General features: G+C 41.9%; 1 protein-coding gene across 3 annotated transcripts; it reads left to right on the forward strand.

Annotated features, from left to right (window-relative positions):
- Positions 1 to 267: 267 nt before the first annotated feature.
- On the forward strand, positions 268 to 22796 carry TMEM192 (transmembrane protein 192). 3 transcript variants are annotated; one of them, XM_059922655.1, is made up of 6 exons: positions 268 to 355; positions 7039 to 7185; positions 11733 to 11997; positions 15462 to 15596; positions 21315 to 21417; positions 21739 to 22796. In XM_059922655.1, exons 1-6 carry the CDS (start codon positions 347 to 349, stop codon positions 21875 to 21877), a joined length of 798 nt encoding a protein of 265 aa, XP_059778638.1. In that variant the 5' UTR covers positions 268 to 346; the 3' UTR covers positions 21878 to 22796. The 3 variants fall into 3 exon arrangements, with proteins under 3 accessions (XP_059778638.1, XP_059778640.1, XP_059778639.1); XM_059922656.1 differs by lacking the exon at positions 268 to 355 and adding an exon at positions 384 to 753; XM_059922657.1 differs by lacking the exon at positions 7039 to 7185.
- The last annotated feature ends 1123 nt before the right edge of the window (positions 22797 to 23919 follow it).

The following is a 23919-nucleotide window of genomic DNA, read 5'->3' on the forward strand; positions in this document are numbered from 1 at the left end:
CCAGGCACTGCAGCCTTCCCAGAGGCAGCGGTGGCCGGAGGCTGGTCTTCAGGGAGTAAAACGTCCCCCTCCTCCTCGGCCATTCCGGATCTAGGTGTCGGGCATCTGCCAATAGTAAGCGAGAGGCGAGGCCAGTCCATCCTGTCCCCTCTGCCAATCGGAAGCGAGGGGGCGGGTCCGGGAAGGCCTCTGGCAGTGGAGCCCTGGAGCGAGGAAGAGGGGTCCGCCCTCTGCGCCTCGGCTAATTGAAAGCGAGGGGCGGGTCCCGGGGCGGGTCCTGGAAGGTGGTGCCAGGCGCAGGTGCGAAGGCTGGGCGGTAGGGCTGCGGCCTCCGCCGGCGGGCAGTATGGAGGACGTGAGTGCGCGGATGCTGCTGGCAGCCTTGGCTGGAGGGGCGCCTCCTGCGCGGGGCTGCCCGGGCGCGGGGTTGTGGGAGGAGGCACCGGGGCGGTGTCGGGGTCCACGCTGGCCCCGGGCTTATTTTCCCGGCGGAAGGCCGGGCGGGCGGCAGCCCCATGCGGACGCGTGTCGGGTTCCGGAACTGGGGCGGCCCTAGGTGCGCGCGTGGCCTCGGGAGCGGGGCCGCTCGGACGCCCGTGCGCAGGGGCGAGTCCTCCTCCTCTTGGGTCCCGGCCTTGGCCCTGAGAGCTGTGACTTGGAGCGGCTGCGGCGTCCCGCGGGCAGACCTGTCGTTATCATCACCCGAAAACCCACATTGGAGAAAAACAATGTGATGTTTTGAACCGGGGCATGGTAGGAGTGAAGGGATTTTTAAATCTCTTTACTTTTTTGGATCCAAACCAGATTACTAAAAAAACAGTGCATTAGTTACAGTGTATATAGTGTACAGAGTGAAGAGTAATTGCAAAAATCTTTGCTTAAATGTATTAAAACATTTTTAGGAAAAGCATGTATTTGTGCCCAAAATTAACTGGGTTGCTCATTGGCACAAAATTCTTGCAATTGAAAAATGCAAAGTTGATAGTTATATTAAAGCACTGATTTGAGTTAATAGATTAATAGGAATATTACTGTGATCCTACCACTGAAGGAGGTGCATCAGGCAAGACACATGAAACACAGTTCCAGCCCTACACAAGACCTTAGATTCTTGTGCAAATAGTGACTATAGTTCAGTTATCTTGACTAAATAAAGACCGAACAATTTCTAATGATAAGACTAAAAAATTCTATCTTTTTTTCAGTTGAGAACATGGAAAGCTAACTGTAACACCTGGAAGTAGATTTGAGACTCATATGTATTTAAAGAAAAACTGATTGTTTCTAAATTTTTTAAGGGTGAGATTCATGAACTGACAATGTGTGGAGAAAATGAGTATGAGGAAAATTAGAGACTCATCAAAATGTGTGCAGTAAATGCTTCTTGGTTGGTGCTAAGCTGCCCCAGGGTTCTTGGCTCTGTAGCTTTTAGCGTTGGGATTAGTACAACCCTAGAAATTTGTTTCACCAAACAGTTGGAGAGTAATGTTTCACCAATAGCTACATAGCTTTAGATCTGAGCAAGTCGCCTGCTTTTGGTATTTTGTGGATATGGTCTCTACCACTCAGTAGAAAGCTAAAAACTGTGTGCCATGTCTTAGGCCCAGACACCTAAATGAGTTAAAAGAGACAAAGGCTTTTTAGTTAATGGTTCTTTGTTTGCAAGTGGGTGAACCAGTTGTGGCTACTTTAAGGAAGAAAAGGATTTATGTGAAAGGATATAGGGTAGATGAACACCTAGGCCTCTGAAAGGATCCAAACAAGGGCAGCTCAAGGGATCCAGAGACACAGGAGTCCTTTCAGAATCTGTCCTGGGATGGATCGCCTCAACCATGGACTCCGTTTGCTTTGCTGCTCTGAGAGAGACTTGAATTGGCCCAGCCCTTTTTGGTTTCATGACCACCCCAGGCCAGAGGAGGGTGAAGAGCATCAAAGGATGTTCCCCTTGAGACTTAATGCAGAGGTAGACATTGGGTCCCCAAAGGAAGTAGCTATTGTCACAAAAGAAGAGGGAGGAGATGGTATGGAAAAAACAACAGCTATCTTCACTTGCAGGTGGTGAGTTCCAGAGGGTGCTGTTTGTATGGTTTTCCCACATTTCCTATAGGCTCCAAAGGGCAGTGTATTTGATGTAGTCACCAAATACATTGTATTTCATGAACATTGAATAAGTGACATAGAAACCATGTTGTCCCCAGCCCCTTCAGTGTAGTCAGGGAAAACAAAAGGCATACACATAAAGGAAACAATACGAGGCAGCATAAGAAATATTCCAAATTAATATTATGGGCAGTACTTTTTTAGGAGTTTTAAAGTAGAAAGAAAACACTTGGCAGGACAAGTTTTATAGAGAATATAAGTTTTGGTTGGACCTTGAAGGATGAGTTGTATTCTGAAAAAGATAAGAGAAGATATTTGTGGGGCATTCCAGAAAGCTCATGCAGGCTAGAGGAGAAGGTGCATGAAAGGGAACGAGTGGGAGATAAAGTAGACTATTGTCTTACAGTCAGGGTTTCAATGCTACCTTTTAAAAAGTTCCCGGATCCCAACTGTTCAAGAAGTTGGGCCGTCTTTCATTCACTCAGCACACATATTGAGTACCTGCTGTGTATCAGGTACTAAAGGTACAAAGAACATAGTATAATGTAGAGTCCTGCCCTTGTGAAGCACACCTTATTCGAACCACTTTGATACCTTGTCCTTCCGTCTACCTGAAAGAACCAAAAACCTGTATATAATATACGAAAAAACAGGCACGGCCACCCCCGGAAGTGGACTTCACCTCCCCAGAAGTGGTTTCACGGGGAAGGTTATCAGGAAGGCTATGAAGAAGGAAGTAGTTTGGGTATGATTGAAGGAAGACAGTACGGCACGTTACATGGAGCTAGAATCGGATCTGAGATCGGGTGGTACCAGGGTTTTGCTTTTGCTTGGAAATGTCTCCTGCACCGCTACGCCACTGAGAAAGACAGCAAAAAGATGAAGGTCTTAGAATTGTTGATTGGAATGATTCAGAAATTCTCTTATGATGACCCTACTTATGATAAACTTCATGAAGACTTAGAGAGAATTAGAGGGAAATTTAAGCAGCTTTGTTCATTACTAAACGTCCAGCCCAACTTTAAAATTAGTGCAGAAGGTTCCGGACTTTCATTTTGAGGATGACAGATGCACAAAGACAAAACATCAGGGAACAGATGTTCGTATGTCAAGTGTTTAAAAATGTGATTAAAGGCAAAACAATGATGGGGGATTCATTGTTTTACAGGGAGGGTTCCAGCTTGGCCGGTGAAAGGGCTTCCTTCCCCCAAGGTCTGCCGGGTAGCCTCGGTGCCGCCCCCCACGGGACCCCTCCACGCAGGCCCGTCCTTTGTTGGGCCCTGTCTGCTCTGCAGCGTGAACGTGGCCCTGGCAGAGCCCTCACCAGTCTGCTCTTCTCTGGTCCAGGGTCCAGGCCCCTGGCTCACGGGTTCTCGTCACCTGGCAGGCCTGGCTGGATCTAGACTCGGGTTGGCTCTGGATAGGATAAAGCTCCCCTTTACCCCCCGGGCTTTGGTCAGCGCTCAGAGGGACAGTTTTTTTAAAAAATGAGAGCCACAGGGTTGACACGAAGCAGGTTAATGGGAAGGAGTGATGGGAACTGTGACATTTATTGACCCTTGAGATATGCCAGTGCTGTGACCTTCTCATGTTTTATTTAGTCCCTTCAAGAGCCCATGAGGTAGGCGTTATTCCCATTTTATAGACGAGGAAACTGAGGCCCAAGAGACTGCCTGGTCCAAGGGCAGCGGGCGGCAGAGCTGGGACTCCAGCCCTGTCTCCTGGTGCCCGCTCTGGAATGCATGGTCGCACCCACAGTCTCGGGGTCCCTGCCTGCATGTCCCCGCTATGCCCCGTGGAGCCCTGGGGCATCTCATGTGGCCATGGACGTGGGTGTCTGGCTGAGAGGAGGAGAGACCAGCCCTGTCCCCAGGGAGCTGGGACGTGCTCTTCCTGTGTCCCCGGGTGGGTGGGGCTCTGCACCATCAAAAATGGTCAAGGGGAGGAGACTTTAAGGCCACCGTTCTATGTGCAGAAACTTTGGAGCCTTACTGCAGCCTTCCTTCTAGTGTGAGTTCTTCTGTCTTCTGCCCGGACTTAAAAGGCATCATCTGTACGCGGTGCACGGCCTCAGGTGTGCCTTTGTCACAGACACCAGCAGCGCTTATCTCTGGCTGGTGGGATGGAGGGGCTTTTGTTGTCGTTTTCCTGGGTGGATTTTTGTGCTTCCTAAGCTGTCTGTTTGGATAATGTATTATTTTTATAATTGGAGAAAAAAATAAAGAGTATATTTTAAAGCAAAAAAACCCCAAAAAAATGAAACAAAACAAAACAAAAAATATATGAAAAAACACTTGTTGAGATCATAGACATCAGGCGATGAAGGACAGTGAACTTGGAGAGATGGGAAGCAAATGACATGAGCCATATGATGGCCCCAGCTCACTGCCTTGAGAGAGTTTTCGGGGTGGGCAGAGGAAGGGGGACCAAGTGGGGCTTCAGTAGACCCCGAGTTGAGATGGAGCTGAATCTGGGGATACCAAAGCAGCTGGAGTTCACAAGACAGAGAACCCAGAAAGGAGAGCACAGCGCAGAGGGAGAGCTCGGAAGAGGTGCAGAGTCCCCTCAGGTATTCAGCTGAGTCCTGTTCTTCGTGCCTCTGAGGAAACTCCCTGAGGACTGGGGGAAAAACCACTCAGAAAGACTAGAGGGAGCAGTGCTGTCATGCAGGGCCGGGAATAGTGCCTGTTCTTCCAGCCACACTGGAAACCTCATAATCACAGGGTATTAGGTTTTCAGAAAGGTCTTGCCTCACTTGTGGGGAATAACTAGCACTAGACCAAACATGGTATGATCCCACCTAAGAAAGCACCTTAAAAGAAAGACCAAAAAGATCAAACTGTTTCAAGTGACTTAACTGAATCCCAGAACAAAGCTCAATAATATAGGAATACAAAAATGTCCAGCACCCAAAGAGGTAAATTTTGCAATGTCTGGCATCCAGACCAGAATTACCAGGCATTGCTAATTATGTGATTTAGTGAAGGTGTTAGGTAATGCTATGGTGGTAATCATTTTGCAATATATAAGTGTATCAAATCAACTCATAGTATGCAAACTTACACAATGTGACATGTTAATTATATCTCAATAAAGTGGAAAAAATGATCAAGCATGCAAAGAGGCAGGGAAATATGACATAATGGGTCAATTAAAACTGATTCAAAAATGACATGCTAGAAATAGCAAACAAGGACATTTAAAAAAATTATTATAACTGTTTTCTGTATGTTCCAAAGGTTAAAAAGACACATGGGAGATATAAAATAAACCCACTCAAACTTGCAGAAATAAAAACTACAATGTCAGATGAAAAAGGCAGTTGGAACAGCATTGAGGCATCAGAGAAGGCAGCATTTTTGCTAAGACAGACACTTGACAGGTGGGGAGGGATGAATGGGCACAGAGGCTGGAAGGATGGCCTGGAGAGGTTCATGGACATTAGTTAAGGGAAGAGCCGTAAAGGTGGGACAGCTGGTAACTGAGAAAGCTAGAAGCAGAGGAGTCTGGAAGAGAATAGAAATCATCAGAATTGCTCCATGAGTTATGGCAAACTAAACAGGAAGCTATCTAAGCATTGAATTAAAAAAATTGCAGCAGCATTGAATGCCTGGGCGTGGAAATCGAGAAGCCCATTCCAGATCTGGTCATTTCCCAGATCGCTGTGTTATCTTTATAATCCTGGTGCACAGCAGCCTGCCCTTACACCATTGGTCCCCCTCTCTACCCCTTCCAAAGTGAAGAGCCCATATCCTCTATCTCCAAATCCAATTCTCAGGCTTCGCCTTTTCCCACTAAATTTTCATTTCCCTCTTGTTCTAGTGCAATTATCTAACCTAAATTTTTTGCATCATTTGTGCTATTCATTTGCTAATTTATTATGTACTGCCCCATAATATGCCACACACTATATTCTATTGTGCATTCTTATATTGTTCAGTCCTGCATGCCTTTATCCTAACCTCCCTGATGAAAATATAATCTCCTTTTGAATAGGGACTGTGTCTTATATTCTTTTATCTCAGGAACAGTGCCTTATATGTAACAGTTTTCAGTAAGGCTCTGAGACGGAGAGATTGTTTTATGCACCAGATACCTAAGATGCTGTTCCTGTCAAGACCCTAACTTTAAACATGACTAACAAGATTTTGAGGTTGCAGCTCAGCCTTTGCTGGCTACTTCAGTGACATTGCAGCTAGTTGTTTTCATTGAGAATCTGGTATCTACATACTGAAATCTCCTGGAGGGTCTATCAGGGTGATCTGTATCTATTAACACTCTAACATATTTCTCTCATGATTGAAAGTTTAAGACCTCTTAGTAAAGCCTCAACCAGCTTTCCAAAATTTTGTGGAACACCGAGATATAGCTTAAGAATTGCAACCATATGTAATTATTTTTATCAATAATATAAATAATGTTGGGGACTACCCTGGTGGTCCAGTGGTTGAAACTGCGCTTCCCACTGCAGAGGTCACGGGTTTGATCCCTGGTAAGGGAACTAAGATCCCACATGCTGCACGGCACAGCCAAAAATGTAAATATATATATGTGTGTGTGTGTGTGTGTGTATATATATAATGTTAAATAAATCAATATCTAAGTTTTGAGGGCTTGAAGAAAATTATTTGAGATTAATGAGATTAATAATTGATAGTTAATGTGATTATTTATACATAATCTCATGTCTTACCTCATTTGGAGATAAAGAATTAAGATTTCTTCTACTTGTTTTAATAATTATTTTTACCAGTTTGTTTACAGTAGTCATCAAGAAGTTTATGGTATTTTTTCAAAATTGGCTTTAGGTAGGGAGTGTGTTTTCTTGTCTATAATTTGTGTAATGAATTTTAAATCTTTATAGTTTAGTAGATTTGTCTTGGAAACATAATCCAGAGAGTGGTGATTATAGCTTGCTTCCTTTTTTCTGCACCTCAGGGTTCCTTGGATCTCATCCAAAGTATTGATGATGACCCCCTTCTGGACACCCAGCATCTCCCACATCACTCATTACACGCTCATTTTAGGCCCAGATTCCACCCTCTTCCTACAGTCATCATTGCAAATCTTCTCTTGTTGATACATGTAAGTTAACTGGGAGAAAGTGATCCATCCAAAGGCGATGTTTTTCAAAAATTTATAACCTCTTCAGAGGGCAGTTTGGCTGTATCTATTAACATTTAAAGTGTGCATACTTTCTTACTCATATCTCTACTTCAAATAATTTATTGTAGACATATTTGCACACATGTAAGGATATCGTTTATGATAGCAATGTTGTCTGTGATACGAAGAAACTACAAACTGCCACCACCCAGAAGATGCTTTGTATGTCCTGTCCTTATGAAGGAATGCTTATACAATATTAAAAGAGAAACTTCGAGGAGAAACTTGGGGTGGATGTGTATATATTTAGATTACCCTTCACAGTTCATTGTTGAATGGAAAAAAATGAGGTTTACAATGGTGTGTATAGAATGTTCCTATTTGTACATTTTAAAAGGGTGTTGAGAGAAATGTTGTGTATATAGGTGATATTGTGACTTATAAGAAATATATTTGGTCATTCAGATGATCAAAATATAGTTCTCATATGTCTTTGGTCTTCATCCATGGTTTCTGGCTCACAGCTCCCAAAACCCTTGGAGTTTTCTGAGTGATAAGAGCAATGGGAGCATCTTTTGTTATAATTTTTGGTCTTTTGTCCTCAGTCCCTAAAATCGCTTCAAAGTCGTAAAGGTGAAATGGGTGTCTTGATATTCATAACAACCCCTTTCCACCACTGCTGGATTTATGTTGGTGAGATGACTTTGGAAAGCACCTAAGGATGGGGGCTGTTGCCAGGGGAACCAAGCAGGAACAAAGGGTTGGAACTTTCAGTCCCACACCCTGGCCTCTGGGGATGGGAAAGGGGCTAGAGGTTAAATCATCCACCGATGGCCAATGATTTAATCAACCAAGCCTATGTAATGAAGCCTCCATAAAGACCCAAAAGGAGGGGGTTCAGAGAGCTTCCAGGTTGGTGAGCTAGAACACTTGTTATGAACCACCTGCCAGGCCCCCTAACTCCACCAGGACAGAAGCTCCTTTGTTTGGGAACTGGCAGGAAGTATGTCTTCATCGGGCTATTGATTTGTATCTTTTAATATCCTTTGTAATAAATTGGTAATGTGGTGAGTAAACAGGTTTCCTGAGTTCTGTGAGCCAGTCTGGCAAACTAATTGAACCCAAGAAGGAGTTGATGGGAACCTCTGATTTATAGCCTGTCAGTCAGAAGTGCAGGTAACAACCTGGATTTGTAAGTGGTGTCTAAAGTCCAAGGAGGGGGTTGTGGGAACCTCTGATTTGTAGCCAGTGGGTAAGAAGCACTGGTAACAACCTGGACTTGCAGTTAGCATCTGAAGTGAGGGCAGTCTTGTGGGACTGAGCCTTTAACCCATGGGATCTGATGCTCTCTCCAGGTAGTGTCAGAATTGAGTTGAGCTGTCTTCATCAAGACACCCATTTCACCAGTTGAGCTCCCAGTTGGTGTCAGAGATTTGCCACCCCACTCTGCCATCCCCTCCCCCCGCCCACACATTGGAATTGGTACTGGAAACTTTTAACGTTTATTCCTGTATTCTGTGATAGAATATTTCCAGAAGCATTCACAAGACCCTTTTAATGCTAGTTGTACTGAGCGCCTCAGTGGAAGGGACACCTAATATATTTTAATGTTTACTTTTTGTACTATTTGAATCTTTTTTTTTTTACCATGTATTACTTTTTCAGTTATAAAAACAAAAAAAGATACAGATAAATCTATATATGTTGACATGGAAATTTATCTATTTATTTACACCTAGGAAATAGTGTTAAGCAGAGAAATCAGTGTACTGTTGCCCCATGTTTTATATGATAAAATTACAAATGTCAAAAAAAAAAAAATTACAAATGTCTGGGGATTTTTAAAAATGTGTGTTGCAACCACTAGATAAATAAATCCTGGAGATCTAATGCATAGCATAGTGATTATAGTCAACCTAATATAAATTTCAGAGTTGCTAGGAGACTAGATATCTTAATTGCTCTCACCACAAAAAAGAAATGGTAATTATGTGACATGATACAGGTGTCGGCTAAAGCTACGGTGGCCATCATTTTGCAATATACGAATGTTTCAAATCAACACATTGCACACCTTAAACTTATACAGTGTTATGTCAATTATATCCCTCAATAAAAATAAATAAAGTTCAACGTCATAAAAACAAAACAAGACACATGTATGAATGGTCTTGTAGGCTTACTGGGGGCTCTGCTCCAAGTCTGTTAATTATTTGCTCATTTTGGTTACTACAGTCTCAAACACTAGGGGCTGTAGTTGTTCTTTGCTGCAATGTGAAAGATCAAAAGAAGGCAGATTCTCACCACTCCTTGGGTGTTCATGAGGAGGGTGGATGTGGCTGAGGACTGGCCCAGCTGCTGCTCCAGTGAGGTGCACTGTGGAAGACTTGCACTCAGGACTGAGTGCATTGAGGACAGAGGTGCACCCGTTTTCCTCATGTAGATCTAATAAGTGGCCTGATTCTGCCATGGCTTCCTGATCCCCAGATAGCAGCTGAAGCGCTTCTTTCCTTGTGCCTCTTTGTATTAATATAATTTATAAATTATATAATTATAAATTATATAAAGAGTATAACACTCTTTATGTATGTACAGTACACACACACACCACTTAAAAAAAACTTCTTACGTTAAATTGCCTGCCTTCGATACTATGGGATTGATTGCCCTAATTTTAGGACTAAGAAAATCTTACGTTAAAGAACAAGAAAAACTAATGTCTTTATATGCTACTTTGTATAAAATGGATCAGTTGGGTTCAATGTACAGTATATTACAGTAGAGGGAATATGTTGACTTTTCCACTTTTTGCTTTATGAGGATGTGCATCTTGAGCTGCTGTAGCAAATATTACTGCTCTTGACAAACCACTTAAATTTTAAATAGATTTATTACATGCTAAGATTGGTTGCTATTGGATGCTTGGTGATGGAAGCTAATGACAGCATTTAAAATTTTCTTTGATTTTTAAAAAATTACAGAATAATACTGCCTTATGGTTAACAAGTAAAACATTACCAAAGTATACAAAGATATAATCTTCCCTTTTCTCTGCTTCGCCCCTTCTCCCTGAGTTAATAAATGGGGTCAGTTCACTGTATCTCTTTCAGTGTCTTTTGTTAAGTTCATACAAATGTATACAAAAAGATTACCACGTTATAAAAGGATGTCCCCCATTTCCAAAAAAGAGAAGATTGGATAATACGGTATTTATTACTCAACAGCAGTGTTCCTCAAACTTGAGCATGCACCAGACACCCTGGCAGGCTTATTACACTACAGGCTGCTGGCCACACCCCCAGAGATTTTGATTTGGGGCCTGAGAATTTACATTTCTAACTGGCCTGGAGACCACACTTTGAACTACTACTTTACACCTTACTTTCTTTAATCTTAACATGTCATAGATATCCACCCAAACTAATACATAGAGCTTTAGTTAATTCTTTTTTTTTTTTTTTTTGGCTGTGTTGGGTCTTTGTTGCTGCACTTGGGCTTTCTCTAGTTGTGACGAGAGCGGGGGCTACTCTTCGTTGTGGTGGATGGGCTTCTCATTGCGGTGGCTTCTTTTGTTGTTGAGCACGGGCTCTAGGCATGCAGTCTTCAGTAGTTGTGGCACCAGGGCTCAGTAGTTGTGGCTCGTGGGCTGTAGAGCACAGGCTCAGTAGTTGTGGCACACGGGCTTAGTTGCTCCATAGCGTGTGGGATCTTCCCAGACCAGGGATTGAACCTGTGTCCCCTGCATTGGCAGGAGGATTCTTAACCACTGTGCCACCAGGGAAGTTGCCTAGTTAATTCTTTTATAGCTGAATAACAGTCTATTATGTGAGTGGGTATACCTTAATTTATTCAAATATTCTGCTATGGATGCATACATATACTTGGGCAATTTACAGGTTTTTTTCAAATACAGAGAACACTGCAGTAAATATATGTGTCCATATATCCTAGGTACTGTGCTTTTACTTCTGAGTGATAGGGTCCTAAGGTAGGATTTCTGGGTCAAGATATTTCCAAATTATTTTTCAGCAGCACTTCCCAGACTAGTCAGCATTTTATGAGGCTGTCTGTTTGCCCATATGTTGACATCAATCTTTTAAATTTTTGTCAATCTAATTGGATAGTTATTCTTGTTCTCTTAAAACTGAAGCTAGAAATAAACTTTTTTAATTCATGATTTTTATTAGTTAGTTTTGAGGTGCTAAATTAACTTTTTACTCTTTTTAATAAAAGAGAAGTGGGCAGGAAATTGAATTTAACATTAAGTACTCATCTTTGTTAGATGGGATTTGGGGTGATTTTTATTTTCTTATTTGTGATTTTATCTGTTTCCCAAATTTTCTGCAAATTTTTCTCCAGATTATCTGTTTAAAAAGTTTGTAAAAATGGCAAAAAGAAAGTATTTTTAAACTCATAAAAGTAGGATACTGAAAGTCATAGGTATAAGAGTATGTGCTGGGGATGGTCATTATTGTTTCTTAAATCCAAATATTGAATATTAATTCTACTGTTTTCCTTTCCACCAGATTGTGTTTGTTATTTTAGCATTTTTAACAGGTGTGCTTTGTTCTTACCCCAATCCAATTGAAGACAAGTGCCCAGGAAACTATACCAACCCATTGAAAGTTCAGACAGTCATAATCCTCGGAAAAGTGATTTTGTGGATTCTGCATTTCCTTCTTGAACGATACATCCAGTATCACCACAGCAAAGTAAGAAACCGAGGCTATAACAAGATCTACCGGTCAACAAGGCATCTTAAAAGCCTTCCGCTAATGATACACTCCACTGGTAAGCCCAGTTGTCTCACTCAGCTATTCGGTGGCTTGCTTGAGTGTAATAAATGACAGCAGAAAGAAAATGTTAAGTTTGATTTTATAATCAAATACATGCTCTCATTTTTTTTAATTTATTTATTTATTTATTTATTTGGGGCTGTGTTGGGTCTTCATTGCTGCGCGCAGGTTTTCTCTAGTTGCGGCGAGCGGGAGCCACTCTTCGTTGCGGTGCGTGGGCTTCTCATTGCGGTGGCTTCTCTTGTTGCGGAGCACGGGCTCTAGGCACACGGGCTTCAGTAGTTGTGGCACACGGGCTCAGTAGTTGTGGCTCACGGGCTCTAGAGCACAGGCTCAGTAGTTGTGGCACACGGGCATAGTTGCTCCGCGGCATGTGGGATCTTCCCGGACCAGGGCTCGAACCCGTGTCCCCTGCATTGGCAGGCGGATTCTTAACCGCTGCGCCACCAGGGAAGCCCCGTGCTCTCATTTTTGTGAGAGTGATGTGGCCACTAAAATTAGGATCACCTTAATGTCTTGAAGTTTTTCTTATATTTCCCTTTGAAATCTGTATTTGTTATGTAGGGGAGGAAAAATATTCCCTCTACCCTTCTAGGTTCTTGGCTGAGATTCCACCAATAAAAGACAGATTAACAGGAGAAAAACGAATAGAAGTTTAATAACATTATACCTCCTGTATACATGGGAGAGACCCAGGAAAACTGAGTAACTCCACAGTGGCCTAAGCCACCCTCTTAAATAATATCTCCAGCTAAAGACCAAAGAAGATGGGGAGGGTTGGGGAAGGGGCGATAGTTCTGGGAGGTGACCAGGAAAAGCACAGTAAACAAGGGTAAGTTTGTTATGCTTGCCTTCTGCATTGATTAGAGTTTCTAGAGATTTAGAGTCATCCTGGTACAGAGAGGGATATAACCTTACAAATGGAGATTTCCCTTATAATTGTAAATGTCTCTTGTAAAAGGTAACTCCTACCTGGTTTTCAGAGCTTCATCTGTGTCTGCCGTTTCTTAAAAATAATCAGCTTAAAATAATCCTTAAGACAAAGGAGGCATATTTTGGGGTAGCATTTTCTGTCCCCTTCATTATGAGCAAGGTACCCCTGTGTGAAATGTGGACTTTTTCCCCCTTTTGATACTAGCAGACTTATTCATCTCAAGGAGATATACAGCTGATGCTAGTTGATACTTGTAGGATAAGAGGGAATTGTTTTATTTTAAATGAAGCTCGGTGCTTTTCTCGCAGTAAGAGAAAGACTGTTATATAATAAGATGTATTACTAAAACAGAAAACCTGGAAAACAATTTTGAAGGCAAGGTCAGAAAGTCCGTCCAGGATGCAGACAATTTAAAGGCTTAATGGAATTAAACTGAACTTCTTTAGGTATTTTTGCCTAATTGTCAAGGTTTCTACCTTTTCTAAAAAGCCCTCTTTTTCAATTTGAGTCCAGAATAAATGTTTGAACATTTTGAAACCAAATTAGAAATTAATTTTTCCCCAGAAAAACAGCTCTACAGAATTTAATGTTTTTCCTGTGTTCTGGTAGTGCATTTTCTTAAAGGGCAGGCTGTGAGTTCATCTGCTCAGCGAGGTTGTCAATGGGAGCGGGAGGGCCCAGCGGTTGCAGTGAAAGAAGCATTGTATTGGAATGGCTGGTCTTGAAGCATCTCCAAGGGGGGGCCTTTACTGCCCCCAGAGGAAGATTGCGGTTTCTACATTCTACTGCTGATTGCAGTACTCGTTTATGGCCAGAAGATGTCCGTATAATCTTTGCGCCTCTGACAAAGAGAAAAGCAGAAACCTATTTGTATACTGACCAAAATAACGTTCAGTTTCTCCACTGATGGTCTGGAGATAGTATTTTTGAGGCCCACCAAGAGATTGTCTAATCTTTGCCTTTCCTCTGACTTTCAAATTATTGCTACACATGTGACTCTTAATCACAATCTGTTTCTAAACAATTGGACCCTCAGTTTAATCACAGACGGCATCACTTTTAAGTTACTCATATAAGGACCCAGAAAATCCAGGAGAATTGGGGCAGGTGTTTACTTTGTTTCTATTTTCTTTAAATATTTTTTTGTCTTATTTGAAGAAAAAGAAGGTAAATGTATGAGGATATAGAACTTCCAGCTAATTCGAAGGGTGTAACCATTCTTTTTTTTTTTTGCCTGTTGATAGTATTGCTGGGTATGGTTAGCTTCATCCTGATGCTTGTTATTCTCTGCAGAGAGAAAAATAAATTGATTTTACTTTATTTTGTGGAGATGGGAGAAGGGGCTTTGCTTTCCTTCCAAATAAGTTGAAAATGTGTATCTGATTTATCTGTTCTCCTTCCTTAGATCGAAATACATCCTGAACTCTATCAAATGTTATTAGCTGCATAGCAAGTTGCATATTTAGTTGTTCTTTTCACTGAAGCGAAAACTTGACCCTTGGAGACATGGTGCTGGGCAGGGTGCTCTCATGATGTCCACAGTGCTTATCATTCAGGGGAATGTCTTACTTCTGCAGTCTCTTCTGCCAGCCTGCAAGTTCACCCTGTGACCTGCCACACTGCTGACACAGGCCTTGCTCAGGGCATCAGAAATCCTCTGGAAACTGTGTGTTCACTTTCCCTGCAGAGGTTTTTCCCTAGTTTTTTCCTCTCCCTAAAGCTGTAAAGTTGTATATGTCTTGTACACAAAACTAATTCATAAATTGAGCTATTGGTCAACATGCTAAGGCACTGTGACACTTGTGAGTGTAAGGGAAGGGCTTAGGGATTTGTGCTGGACCATTGCTTTGTGTAGAGGGACTTCTGATAGGTTATTTAAACAGGGTTCTTTGGCTCACAGTCACCCCTTTGTACCAAGAAGCAGAAGGTAAATCAAATGAGCATCTCCCCAGCCTTGATCAGACTTGGATAGATATGTTAGTTTTAGGAAATTCTAAGATAAAACACTACACAAATGACTTCTGCCCCTAAACTTTTCTTTGACAGTCTTCAGACTGTAAGTGCAGAATGAGGTTAAAATGGTCTTCAAAAATAAATAATGGATATGCTGAGCAGGGGGGAAACAGCTCATATTTATTGTCACCCCATTTTTCAGACGAGGAGTGGAGGTGTTAGGTCATCTGTCCAAGGTCAGCAGCGTGTCCCCGGTTTTTTTCTGGATACTCGCCTCGTCCTTGACTGTGCTGCACGACCAGAAGGGGCCACCGGGTCCTCGTAGAAACTCACTCCTTGAGTTTTAAAAAAGTCCAGATTCTTACGTATTTGTGTCATGGGGCATCATTTGCTCTTAGCCGTGTTGTGTTTGATTTCCATCCTCTACCTTCCTTCGTCGCCGCGTAGCTGGGTGGGTGCCCGCGCCCTTGCGGTACCCCTGCGGGGGCTGCGGCAGCGGCGGCGGCGTGGGATCGGGGACTCCGCCCCGCCCCACCCCGCTCACGCACCCACGCTGCGTCTCCTCCCCGCAGGCAGCACGGCGCTCCTCCTCCTGCTCTGCCTGCAGCACTCCTTCCCCGAGCCCAGCGCACTGTACCTGGACCTCATTCTGGCCACCCTGGCTGTGGAGTTGGTCTGTTCCCTGACGTGCCTGCTCGTGTACACAGGTGAGAATGACAAGGAGCCTGTTCTTATAGAAAGGCCTTTCACTGCTGGTCGCATCCCCACCTGAAGCCCAGCCCATTACCTTTCTGGCGGGAAACCTTTTCTACGTGGCCGAGACCCTATTGAGACCCCATAGCTCATTGCTGACCACATCCAGACTCCTCTAATTTAAAACCACCAGGAACATACCGGTGAGTCGCATTTCTAAAGTTGTGTCATCCACAAATTCTTATCAACTAGAATGAAGGCTTTTCATTAAAAAAAAAAAAAAAGAAAGAAAAAGAAAAAAGATCTACAAACTTTTGCGTCCTCAAAGGCAACTGAGATGTAAGTCTGGCTTTAAATTAAAATATAGCTAAATATAGGACTTCCCTGGCTGTCCAGTGGTTAAGACTCTGCGCTTCCACTGAAGGGGGCATGGGTTCAGTCCCTGGTATGGGTAAGATCCCACAGGCTGTGTGGCAAAATAAAAGTAAAATAAAATAAGTAAATAAGTCAATACATGCAAAACTGCATTTAGCCCAAACTTGATTTTGATAAACCATTTAAGAACCCACTTCTTTCTAAATTTAGAACTGTCTGAGGATTGTTCTGTCTGGCTGTCTCTCAGAACTCTCAGTGGTAAGATTAAATAAGCTTCAAACATGTTAACATGAAAAATAGATGGAAGGATACTTGAAGAGAAAAAAATCCAAGCCTGAAAGAAACAAGATTCATTCCTGCTGCAGTACTGACATGCACTAAAATCTGTAATAGCAGCTAATTTGGTGGCATTGAGCAACAGTTGTTTTGTGACAATAAAATACCTTATCTGTCCATTTTGAAAGAGATTATTTCTTCAGTTATGAAGGAAAAGTCACATGGGCCAAAGCTTGTGTTTCATTTTACTGTTTTGTGCCTCTTCTTAAGGCTTCTAGGACAAATGTTGACTTTGTTCGATGTATCACAAAAAATTTAAGGTTGATTCCCTGATACATGCATTTTTCTTGCTTCTCTATATTAAAAAGATTTAAAAGATACCTAGTTTTGGTAATGCTGATAGTAACTCTTCATGACATGATTCTTTGATATACTAATTCTAATCTAAATTTGACTAATTTGTCTGCAGTAAAGTGGTTAATCTCTAGAAGTCAAGATGGACTCTTCTCATTGGGCACCTGACTGTCTCTGTAGGAAAAAACTAGGAAAATAAAACTTAAAAGATTTGCGGTGATTTGATTAGCTTTCCATTTGTTTAAAAATAAGCAAGGATTCAAAAAAATGCCACTCAGTTACCAGCCTTCCAGTAGCCCTGATGATCGGGCTTCAGCTCAGGAGGAAAGGACTGTAAGGGGCAGCAGGCCCATGTCCAGTGTCCTGCGGTTTAGTGAGAGCTTTCCTTGGCTTATTGTGGTGGAAAGGAAGAGTGGAAGATTCTCATTCCATGTAGATTGCACTGGTGTTATTGCCTGGCCTGTGATCTGATATATGCTGACTGCATGCAATTTAATTTATTTTAAAAACCACAAACACCAGAAACTATCACAACATTGTAAATCAACTGTACTTCAATTAAAAAAAACACCTTCAGGAAAAAAAAACCCCACGAAGATGAGTCTGAAAGATGGACATTTTTATATTGTTGAGCTATTGTCTTTTATTTCTGCCTCTTAACTTTTACTTTAATACTCTGTAACTGTTATTTCCTTTTCCCCAGTTCAAGAAACTTAAACTTGTTCCAAGTTTCTTCATTTATCTTGGAGTTATTATGTGGAAGACACCATTATAAGGAGATGCCATATGAACGTAACTCCAATTTAGAGGCAAGCCTCATGGGACAGTCGAGTCTCAGCCTTCATCTCCTGAGTGGCACTGGACACAGTGGCTCGCTCCCTCCTTGAGATGCGTTCTTTACTTGTCCTTGAGAGCTGGCTTCCTGGCATCCTGCCTGGCCCCCTGATGGCCGCATCTTCTCTTTTGTTGAGCTCTCCCGGGCTGCATGGTGGAGCCCAGCGCTCAGACCCCGTCTGCCCTTGGGTGGGCGCGCTGTTCTCGTGCCATCAGAAGCCGAGGGGCTATTCATATCTTTTTTCTTTTTTGAAGTATAGTTGATTTACAGTGTTGTACTAGTTTCAGGTGTACAGAAAGATGATTCAGATACATATATTCTTTTTCAGATTCTTGTCCATTATAAGTTATTACAAGATAGTGAATATAGTTCCCTGTGCTATACAGTAGGTCCTTGTTGTTTATCTATTTTACATACGGTAGTGTGTATCTGTTAATCCCAAACTCCTAATTTATCCCTCCCTGCACACCCCATTTCCCCTTTGGAAACCATAGTTTGTTTTCTGTGTCTGTGAGTTTATTTCTGTTTTGTAAATAAGATCATTTGTATCATATTTTAGATTTCACATATAAATGATATCATATTTGTCTTGCTCTGTCTGACTTATTTCACATAGTATGATAATCTCTAGGTCCATCCATGTTGCTGCAAATGGCATTATTTCATTCTCTTTCATGGCTGAGTAATATTTCATTGTATGTATGTGTCACGTCTTCTTTATCCATTCATCTGTCGATGGACATTTAGGTTGCTTCCATGTCTTGGCTATTGTAAAAAGTGCTGCAATGAACATTGAGGTGCATGTATCCTTTTTTTTTTAAACAGATTTATTTATTTTTATTTATTTATTTTTGGCTGCGTTGGGTCTTTGTTGCTGCGTGCGGGCTGTCTCTAGTTGTGGCGAGCGGGGGCTGTTCTTCATTGCATTGTGAGGGCTTCTTATTGCAGTGACTTCTCTTGTTGCAGAGCACAGGTTCTAGGTGCACAGGCTTCAGTAGTTGTGGCACACAGGCTCTAGAGCACAGGCTCAGTAGTTATGACGCATGGGCTTAGTTGCTCCGCTGCATGTGGGATCTTCCCAGACCAGAGCTGGAACCCGTGTCCCCTGCATTGGCAGGCAGATTCTTAACCACTGCGCCACGAGGAAAGTCCCGTGCATGTATCCTTTTGAACCATGTTTTTCCTCTGGATATATGCCCAGGAGTGGGATTGCTGGATCATATGGTAAATCTGCTTTTAGTTTTTTAACAAACCTCCATACTGTTCTCCATAATGGCTGTACCAATTTACATTCCCACCAACAGTGCAGGAGGGTTCCCTTTCCTCCACACCCCCTCCAGCATTTATTATTTGTAGACTTTTTATTTTATTTTATTTTATTTTATTTTATTTGTATTTGTATTTGTAGACTTTTTTTTTTTTTGGTAGACTTTTGATGATGGCCATTCTGGCTGGTGTGAGGTGATACCTCATTGTAGTTTTGATTTGCATTTCTCTAATTAGCCATGTTGAGCATCTTTTCATTTGTCTGTTGATCATCTTGATGTCTTCTTGGAGAAATGTCTGTGTAGGAGTTTTGCTGAATTTTTTATTGGGTTGTTTGTTTGTTTTTGATACTGAGCTGTATGAGCTGTTTGTATATTATGGAAATTAATCCCTTGTTGGTCTCGTGGTTTGGAAATATTTTCTCCCATTCTGTAGGTTTTGTTTTTGTGTTGTTTATGGTTTCCTTTGCTGTGCAAAAGCTTTTAAGTTTAATTAGGTCCCATTTGTTTATTTTTGCTTTTATTTCCATTACTGTAGGATATGGATCCAAAAAAACATTGTTGTGATTTATGTCAGAGTGTTCTGCCTATGTTTTCCTCTAGGAGTTTTATAGTTTCCAGCCTTACATTTAGGTGTTCAATCCATTTTGAGTTTATTTTTGTATACAGTGTTGGAGAATATTCTAATTTCATTTTTTACATGTAGCTGTCCAGTTTTCCCAGCAACGCTTATTGAATAGATTCTTTTCTCCATTGTATATTTTTGCTTCCTTTGTCGTGGATTAATTGACCATAAGCATGTGGGTTTATTTCTGTGTCCTCTGTTCTGTTTCATTGATCTGTGTGTGTCTGTTTTTGTGTGAGGGGCTTCTCATTTCTAACTCTCTTGGCCACCACCTAAAAGTCAAGGGCTTCTTGTTACATTCCCTCACTTGGTTCTTTCGGCATCTCACTGACCACTTCCTTCTGGTCCTTTCTGATGAACCCTCTGCATGTCTCCTAACCTTCTCACATTTCTCTTTAACCTCTTTGTTTAATCTTCTTCAGCCTCATTCTCATCTGAGAGTCACATCAGAATCATCTGTGGGTCCTGGCAGTTCCCTGACAGGTTGAACATATGACTCAGCACATGCACTTCTGGGTCCATGTGTACTTTTACACAGATGTTCCAAATGGCATTATTTATAGCAGCCAGAAGTGGAAACAACCTAAATGGTGTTAGGATAAAGTGATGACTAGACCAACAAAAGGTGTTCTATCCATACAGAGGATAGTATTCAGCCACAAAAAGGAAGGAATAATGGAATGAAGCACTGACACTTGCAGTATGGATGAACCTTGAAAGCATTATGCTGAGAGAAAAAAAAAGCCAGTCGTAAATATTGTATGATTCTGTGTACTTGGAATGCCCAGAGCAGGCACATCTATAGAGAAGGAGAACACATTAGTGGTTGCCTAGTCCTGGAGGTGGGGGTACCTAGAGAGTGACTGCTCATGGATCCCAGGCTTCTTTTTGGGGTGACAAGATGTTCTAAAATTGATTGTGGAGACGGTTGCACAACTCTTTGAATGTACTGAACCATTGAATTGTACACTTTGAAGGAATTGCATTGTATGTGAATTATATCTCAAGGGTTGTTACAAGAAAGGAAAGAATCATATGTGGAGTTTTAAAAAATTGTGCTGGGGCCTAACCCACCTCCCCTCCCCCTTCCCACATGTTGAATACTTGACCCATTTGGAGCTGCACGAACAATTCTTAAGGCCAGTCTCATTGGACAGTCACTGCCATCACTGAGGCCTGGCTCAGCCCTTTCTCTTGATCCCTTGTCACCATCTGTGGTGGGAGTCCTCATTCCAGCCGTGTCCCAGGGTTATTACGCAGGTGGGGCAGGGCCCCCGGACAGTGGCTCTTACTCAGACATGCAAATTGTTCGGCTCAGTTTGTAGCCAAACCTGCGAGGTTGGGAACAACAGCCTTGTTGTGTCTGATTATTCAACTCTCTGCAGCAGACTTCTACCCACGTGCATTAGGCTGCTGGGGCTGCCAGAGCACATACCCAGCCTGGGTGACTAAGACACACAAACTTATTTTCTCTCAGTTGTGGAGGCTGGACCTCTGAGATCAGGGTGTTGCAGGCCTGGCTTCTCCAGAGGCTTCTCCCTTGGTGTGTAGGTGGCCGCCTCTCTCTGTGGCCTCACATGGCCTTTGCTCTGTGCAGGTGCATTCCTGGTGTCCCTTCATCTCTCAGATCAGCACTGCCCCCATTACTTTGTTCTTACTTTGATTACCTCACCAAAGGTCACGTCTCCAAGGGCACTCATGTTGGGGTTAGGGCTTCAGGTTCGTCAGTGGCCTCCAGGTCGCCGAATTCCCTGGCTCTTCCATGTGTCTTCACTTCCGGGCAGTGAGCGCCGATGGCTCTTTCCTGACTCTTCTGCCTCTGCATCAGCATTTCCATTCCCTTTTAGCACATTTTCCCTATTTGTTTATTCACTTTATGAACCGTTTTTTTTTTTGCATATTACTTGAAAAGAATAGCCAATTAGTAATGAAATTTGAATAAATGGAATTAGAAAATTTTTCGTGATTGGATAACCTGACAATAATGACTTTATTATTTTAGTGAAAATTCGAAAATTTAATAAAGCCAAGCCACAGCCTGATGTACTTGAAGAAGAAAAAATCTATGCTTACCCCAGCAATATTACATCGGAGACTGGATTCAGGTAAGTGTGGAGTAAAAGATTAGCGAAAGAGATTTAAAAGTTTATTCCATCTGGAAATCTAGAGACCATTCTGATGCTTGGAGTTTAGGACTCTGCATATGTTAAAATATGTTTACAACTATGTTTGATTTGTTTACTTCCTCTCAGCTGTGGTGAAACCAAGTCTAAAGAAAGAATCTCGTTTGGGGATATTGCCTTGGCTTATAAAATCTAAGAAAAAGTAACAGATATAACGTGCTGTACTGAAAACTAGTAGAGATCCATTTGCAAAGAGACTGTTGGTGAACATGTGTAACCCATGAATACCTTGGTTCTGTGCAGGACTCTCTCGAGCCTGGAAGAGATTGTGGAGAAGCAGGGAGACATCATAGTGTACCTGAAGCGACACAATGCCCTGCTCAGCCAACGTCTGCTGACCTTCACGTCCTCTGACCTCAGCTCTCAGCCAAGTGGGATTTGACAGCAATTCCAGAGGAGTCAGAGTAATTTAGACTGACCAGCTACCTGACAAGCTGTCTTAGGGAAATGCAGCTTTGCCAAGTAACATTCTACAATTTCTGTTGGAAACCTGAATTTGGTTCTCACCTGTGTGGCTGTTTAATAAGTAGGACTCGTGGATCATTTGAAAGACACTTTGTAGCGCCTTGTGAACTCAAGGGGAATGTCTGTTTTGCACATTTTGAAATTATTTAACTGCCTGGTTTATGCTAGGATCAAAGGTATAGATTAAACATCTCCTTGACCAACACTTCTTCCATACTCACTGGGACCTGGTAATAATTTGGCTTTTTATAGAGGAAGTCTGAAATGACAACCTATTTAAAACTGGGCTTGAGTTTTTCCCACTTCTATACTGGTGAGAGAAGTCACCATTTCTCATGGTTAGTGTTTTATCCTATGGAGCCTTATGTATTTTATATGCTTGTGTGGTATTGGATGGCCTTGGCCCGTATAGTTTTTATAAGAATTTCGTCACTGTAGGACCAAGGTCTCACTGGATGATTTACTTTGCAGCCCCTACAGGTTTCCATTCTCCAGAAATAAGATTTGAAGATTACTTGGACCAGCGTTAGACCGACCAGTGCTGCCTGTGAAAGCAGGAGCGCCTGCCATTGGCAGCAGCTGAAATAGTTAGAGAAGACTTCCGGCTTTCTCTTTATTTTGGCCCTTCTTTGAGAGGTAGCCATGTATTTCAGTATTGACTGTCTTTGGATCAATAAGTTCAGTGATAGGAAAGGGGTCTTCTGTAGCTTTAAGTTTGAAAGGAAAGAAGAATATGTTTTTTAGTCTTGGATTATACTTAAAAATTATGATGAAAAAAATGTCATATCAACTTATATATAGATATTAAACATATCTAATTCTCCAGATGAAATGAAGCATATTTATGAGTAAATGGCATTTTTTCTCCAGTTTTCCTGGCATGCCCTTTTCATGTATCAGTTTGCTTTTGGCACCTTTACATGCTGCCTCAGAAAGCCTTCTGTGTGAAAGCTTAACATGAGGGAAGGGGATATGTGTGATTATGTATGCTGCTAAATTCTTTTTTTATTTAGCTGAATAATCAATATTTGATTTAAAAATCCTTGAGCTATACATAACTATTTGGCAAGGGATGTGTTCATTGGGTCATACCATACATATGAAAGGCAAACATCTGTTTCCTTTAGATACAGCCATTGTGGAGCATTCTCAAGGTTTTCTGCTGAGGTCAAGGTGATTGTGTGTCACCTGTAGTCAATACCATTGAGTCCCCAAATTGACAACATTCACAAACTAAAGCCAAAGTTGTATTTTTAAAGTTAAGATTGTATCCAAGTTTCCTGACTTTTCCTTCCTCTCTTTTTTTCTTTTTTCCTTCCTTTTTAATATGTCTCAAAGCCATTGCCTTCTGTGGAAACCTGTCTCTATGTTCTGGAAGAGCTTTTGCCTTTAGCTGTTTTCCTTAGGGAAAATACATGTGGTAGATGATTAATTCTCATTTACTTTTAAATTCAGTTTGGATCTACAGTCAGTTTCTAAGGTTTATGTGATGAACATTGGTTTACAGAGAAAGGTATAGTTAAAAAGTTAGAATACTCAAGTTCTGATGGGCTGTCTGTATAATCACCAACACTCTTTTCTAAACTCAATACTGAACATTTAAAACAATAAAAGAAAATGAAAGAAAGGAATGAACAAAACAATTTAAATGTTAATCATTCTGCGCACCAAGTAGATACTGTGCTAGCACCGTGGATACAAAAATTAATAAGACAGTCCTAGCTTGTAGCTTACATTCTAAGGAGAGGACTAGGATTTCCAGGCTCTGTGCTAAGTGAAATGATGACAGTAAGCCCAAAGTGCCGTAGGGGCTCCAGGTCATAGAGTTTCCTGGGGGGAAAGGCTTTAGGTATTCCAGGGAAATTTATGAGTAAACAAGAAGGTCCAACAGCTACAGATGATCATCTGCACTGTGTAGAGCTTGAGCCCAAAGAGTGATGCTGGACATGGGAGGAGGAA

This window comes from Balaenoptera ricei, chromosome 5, assembly GCF_028023285.1.
Source record: "Balaenoptera ricei isolate mBalRic1 chromosome 5, mBalRic1.hap2, whole genome shotgun sequence".
NCBI lineage: Eukaryota > Metazoa > Chordata > Mammalia > Artiodactyla > Balaenopteridae > Balaenoptera > Balaenoptera ricei.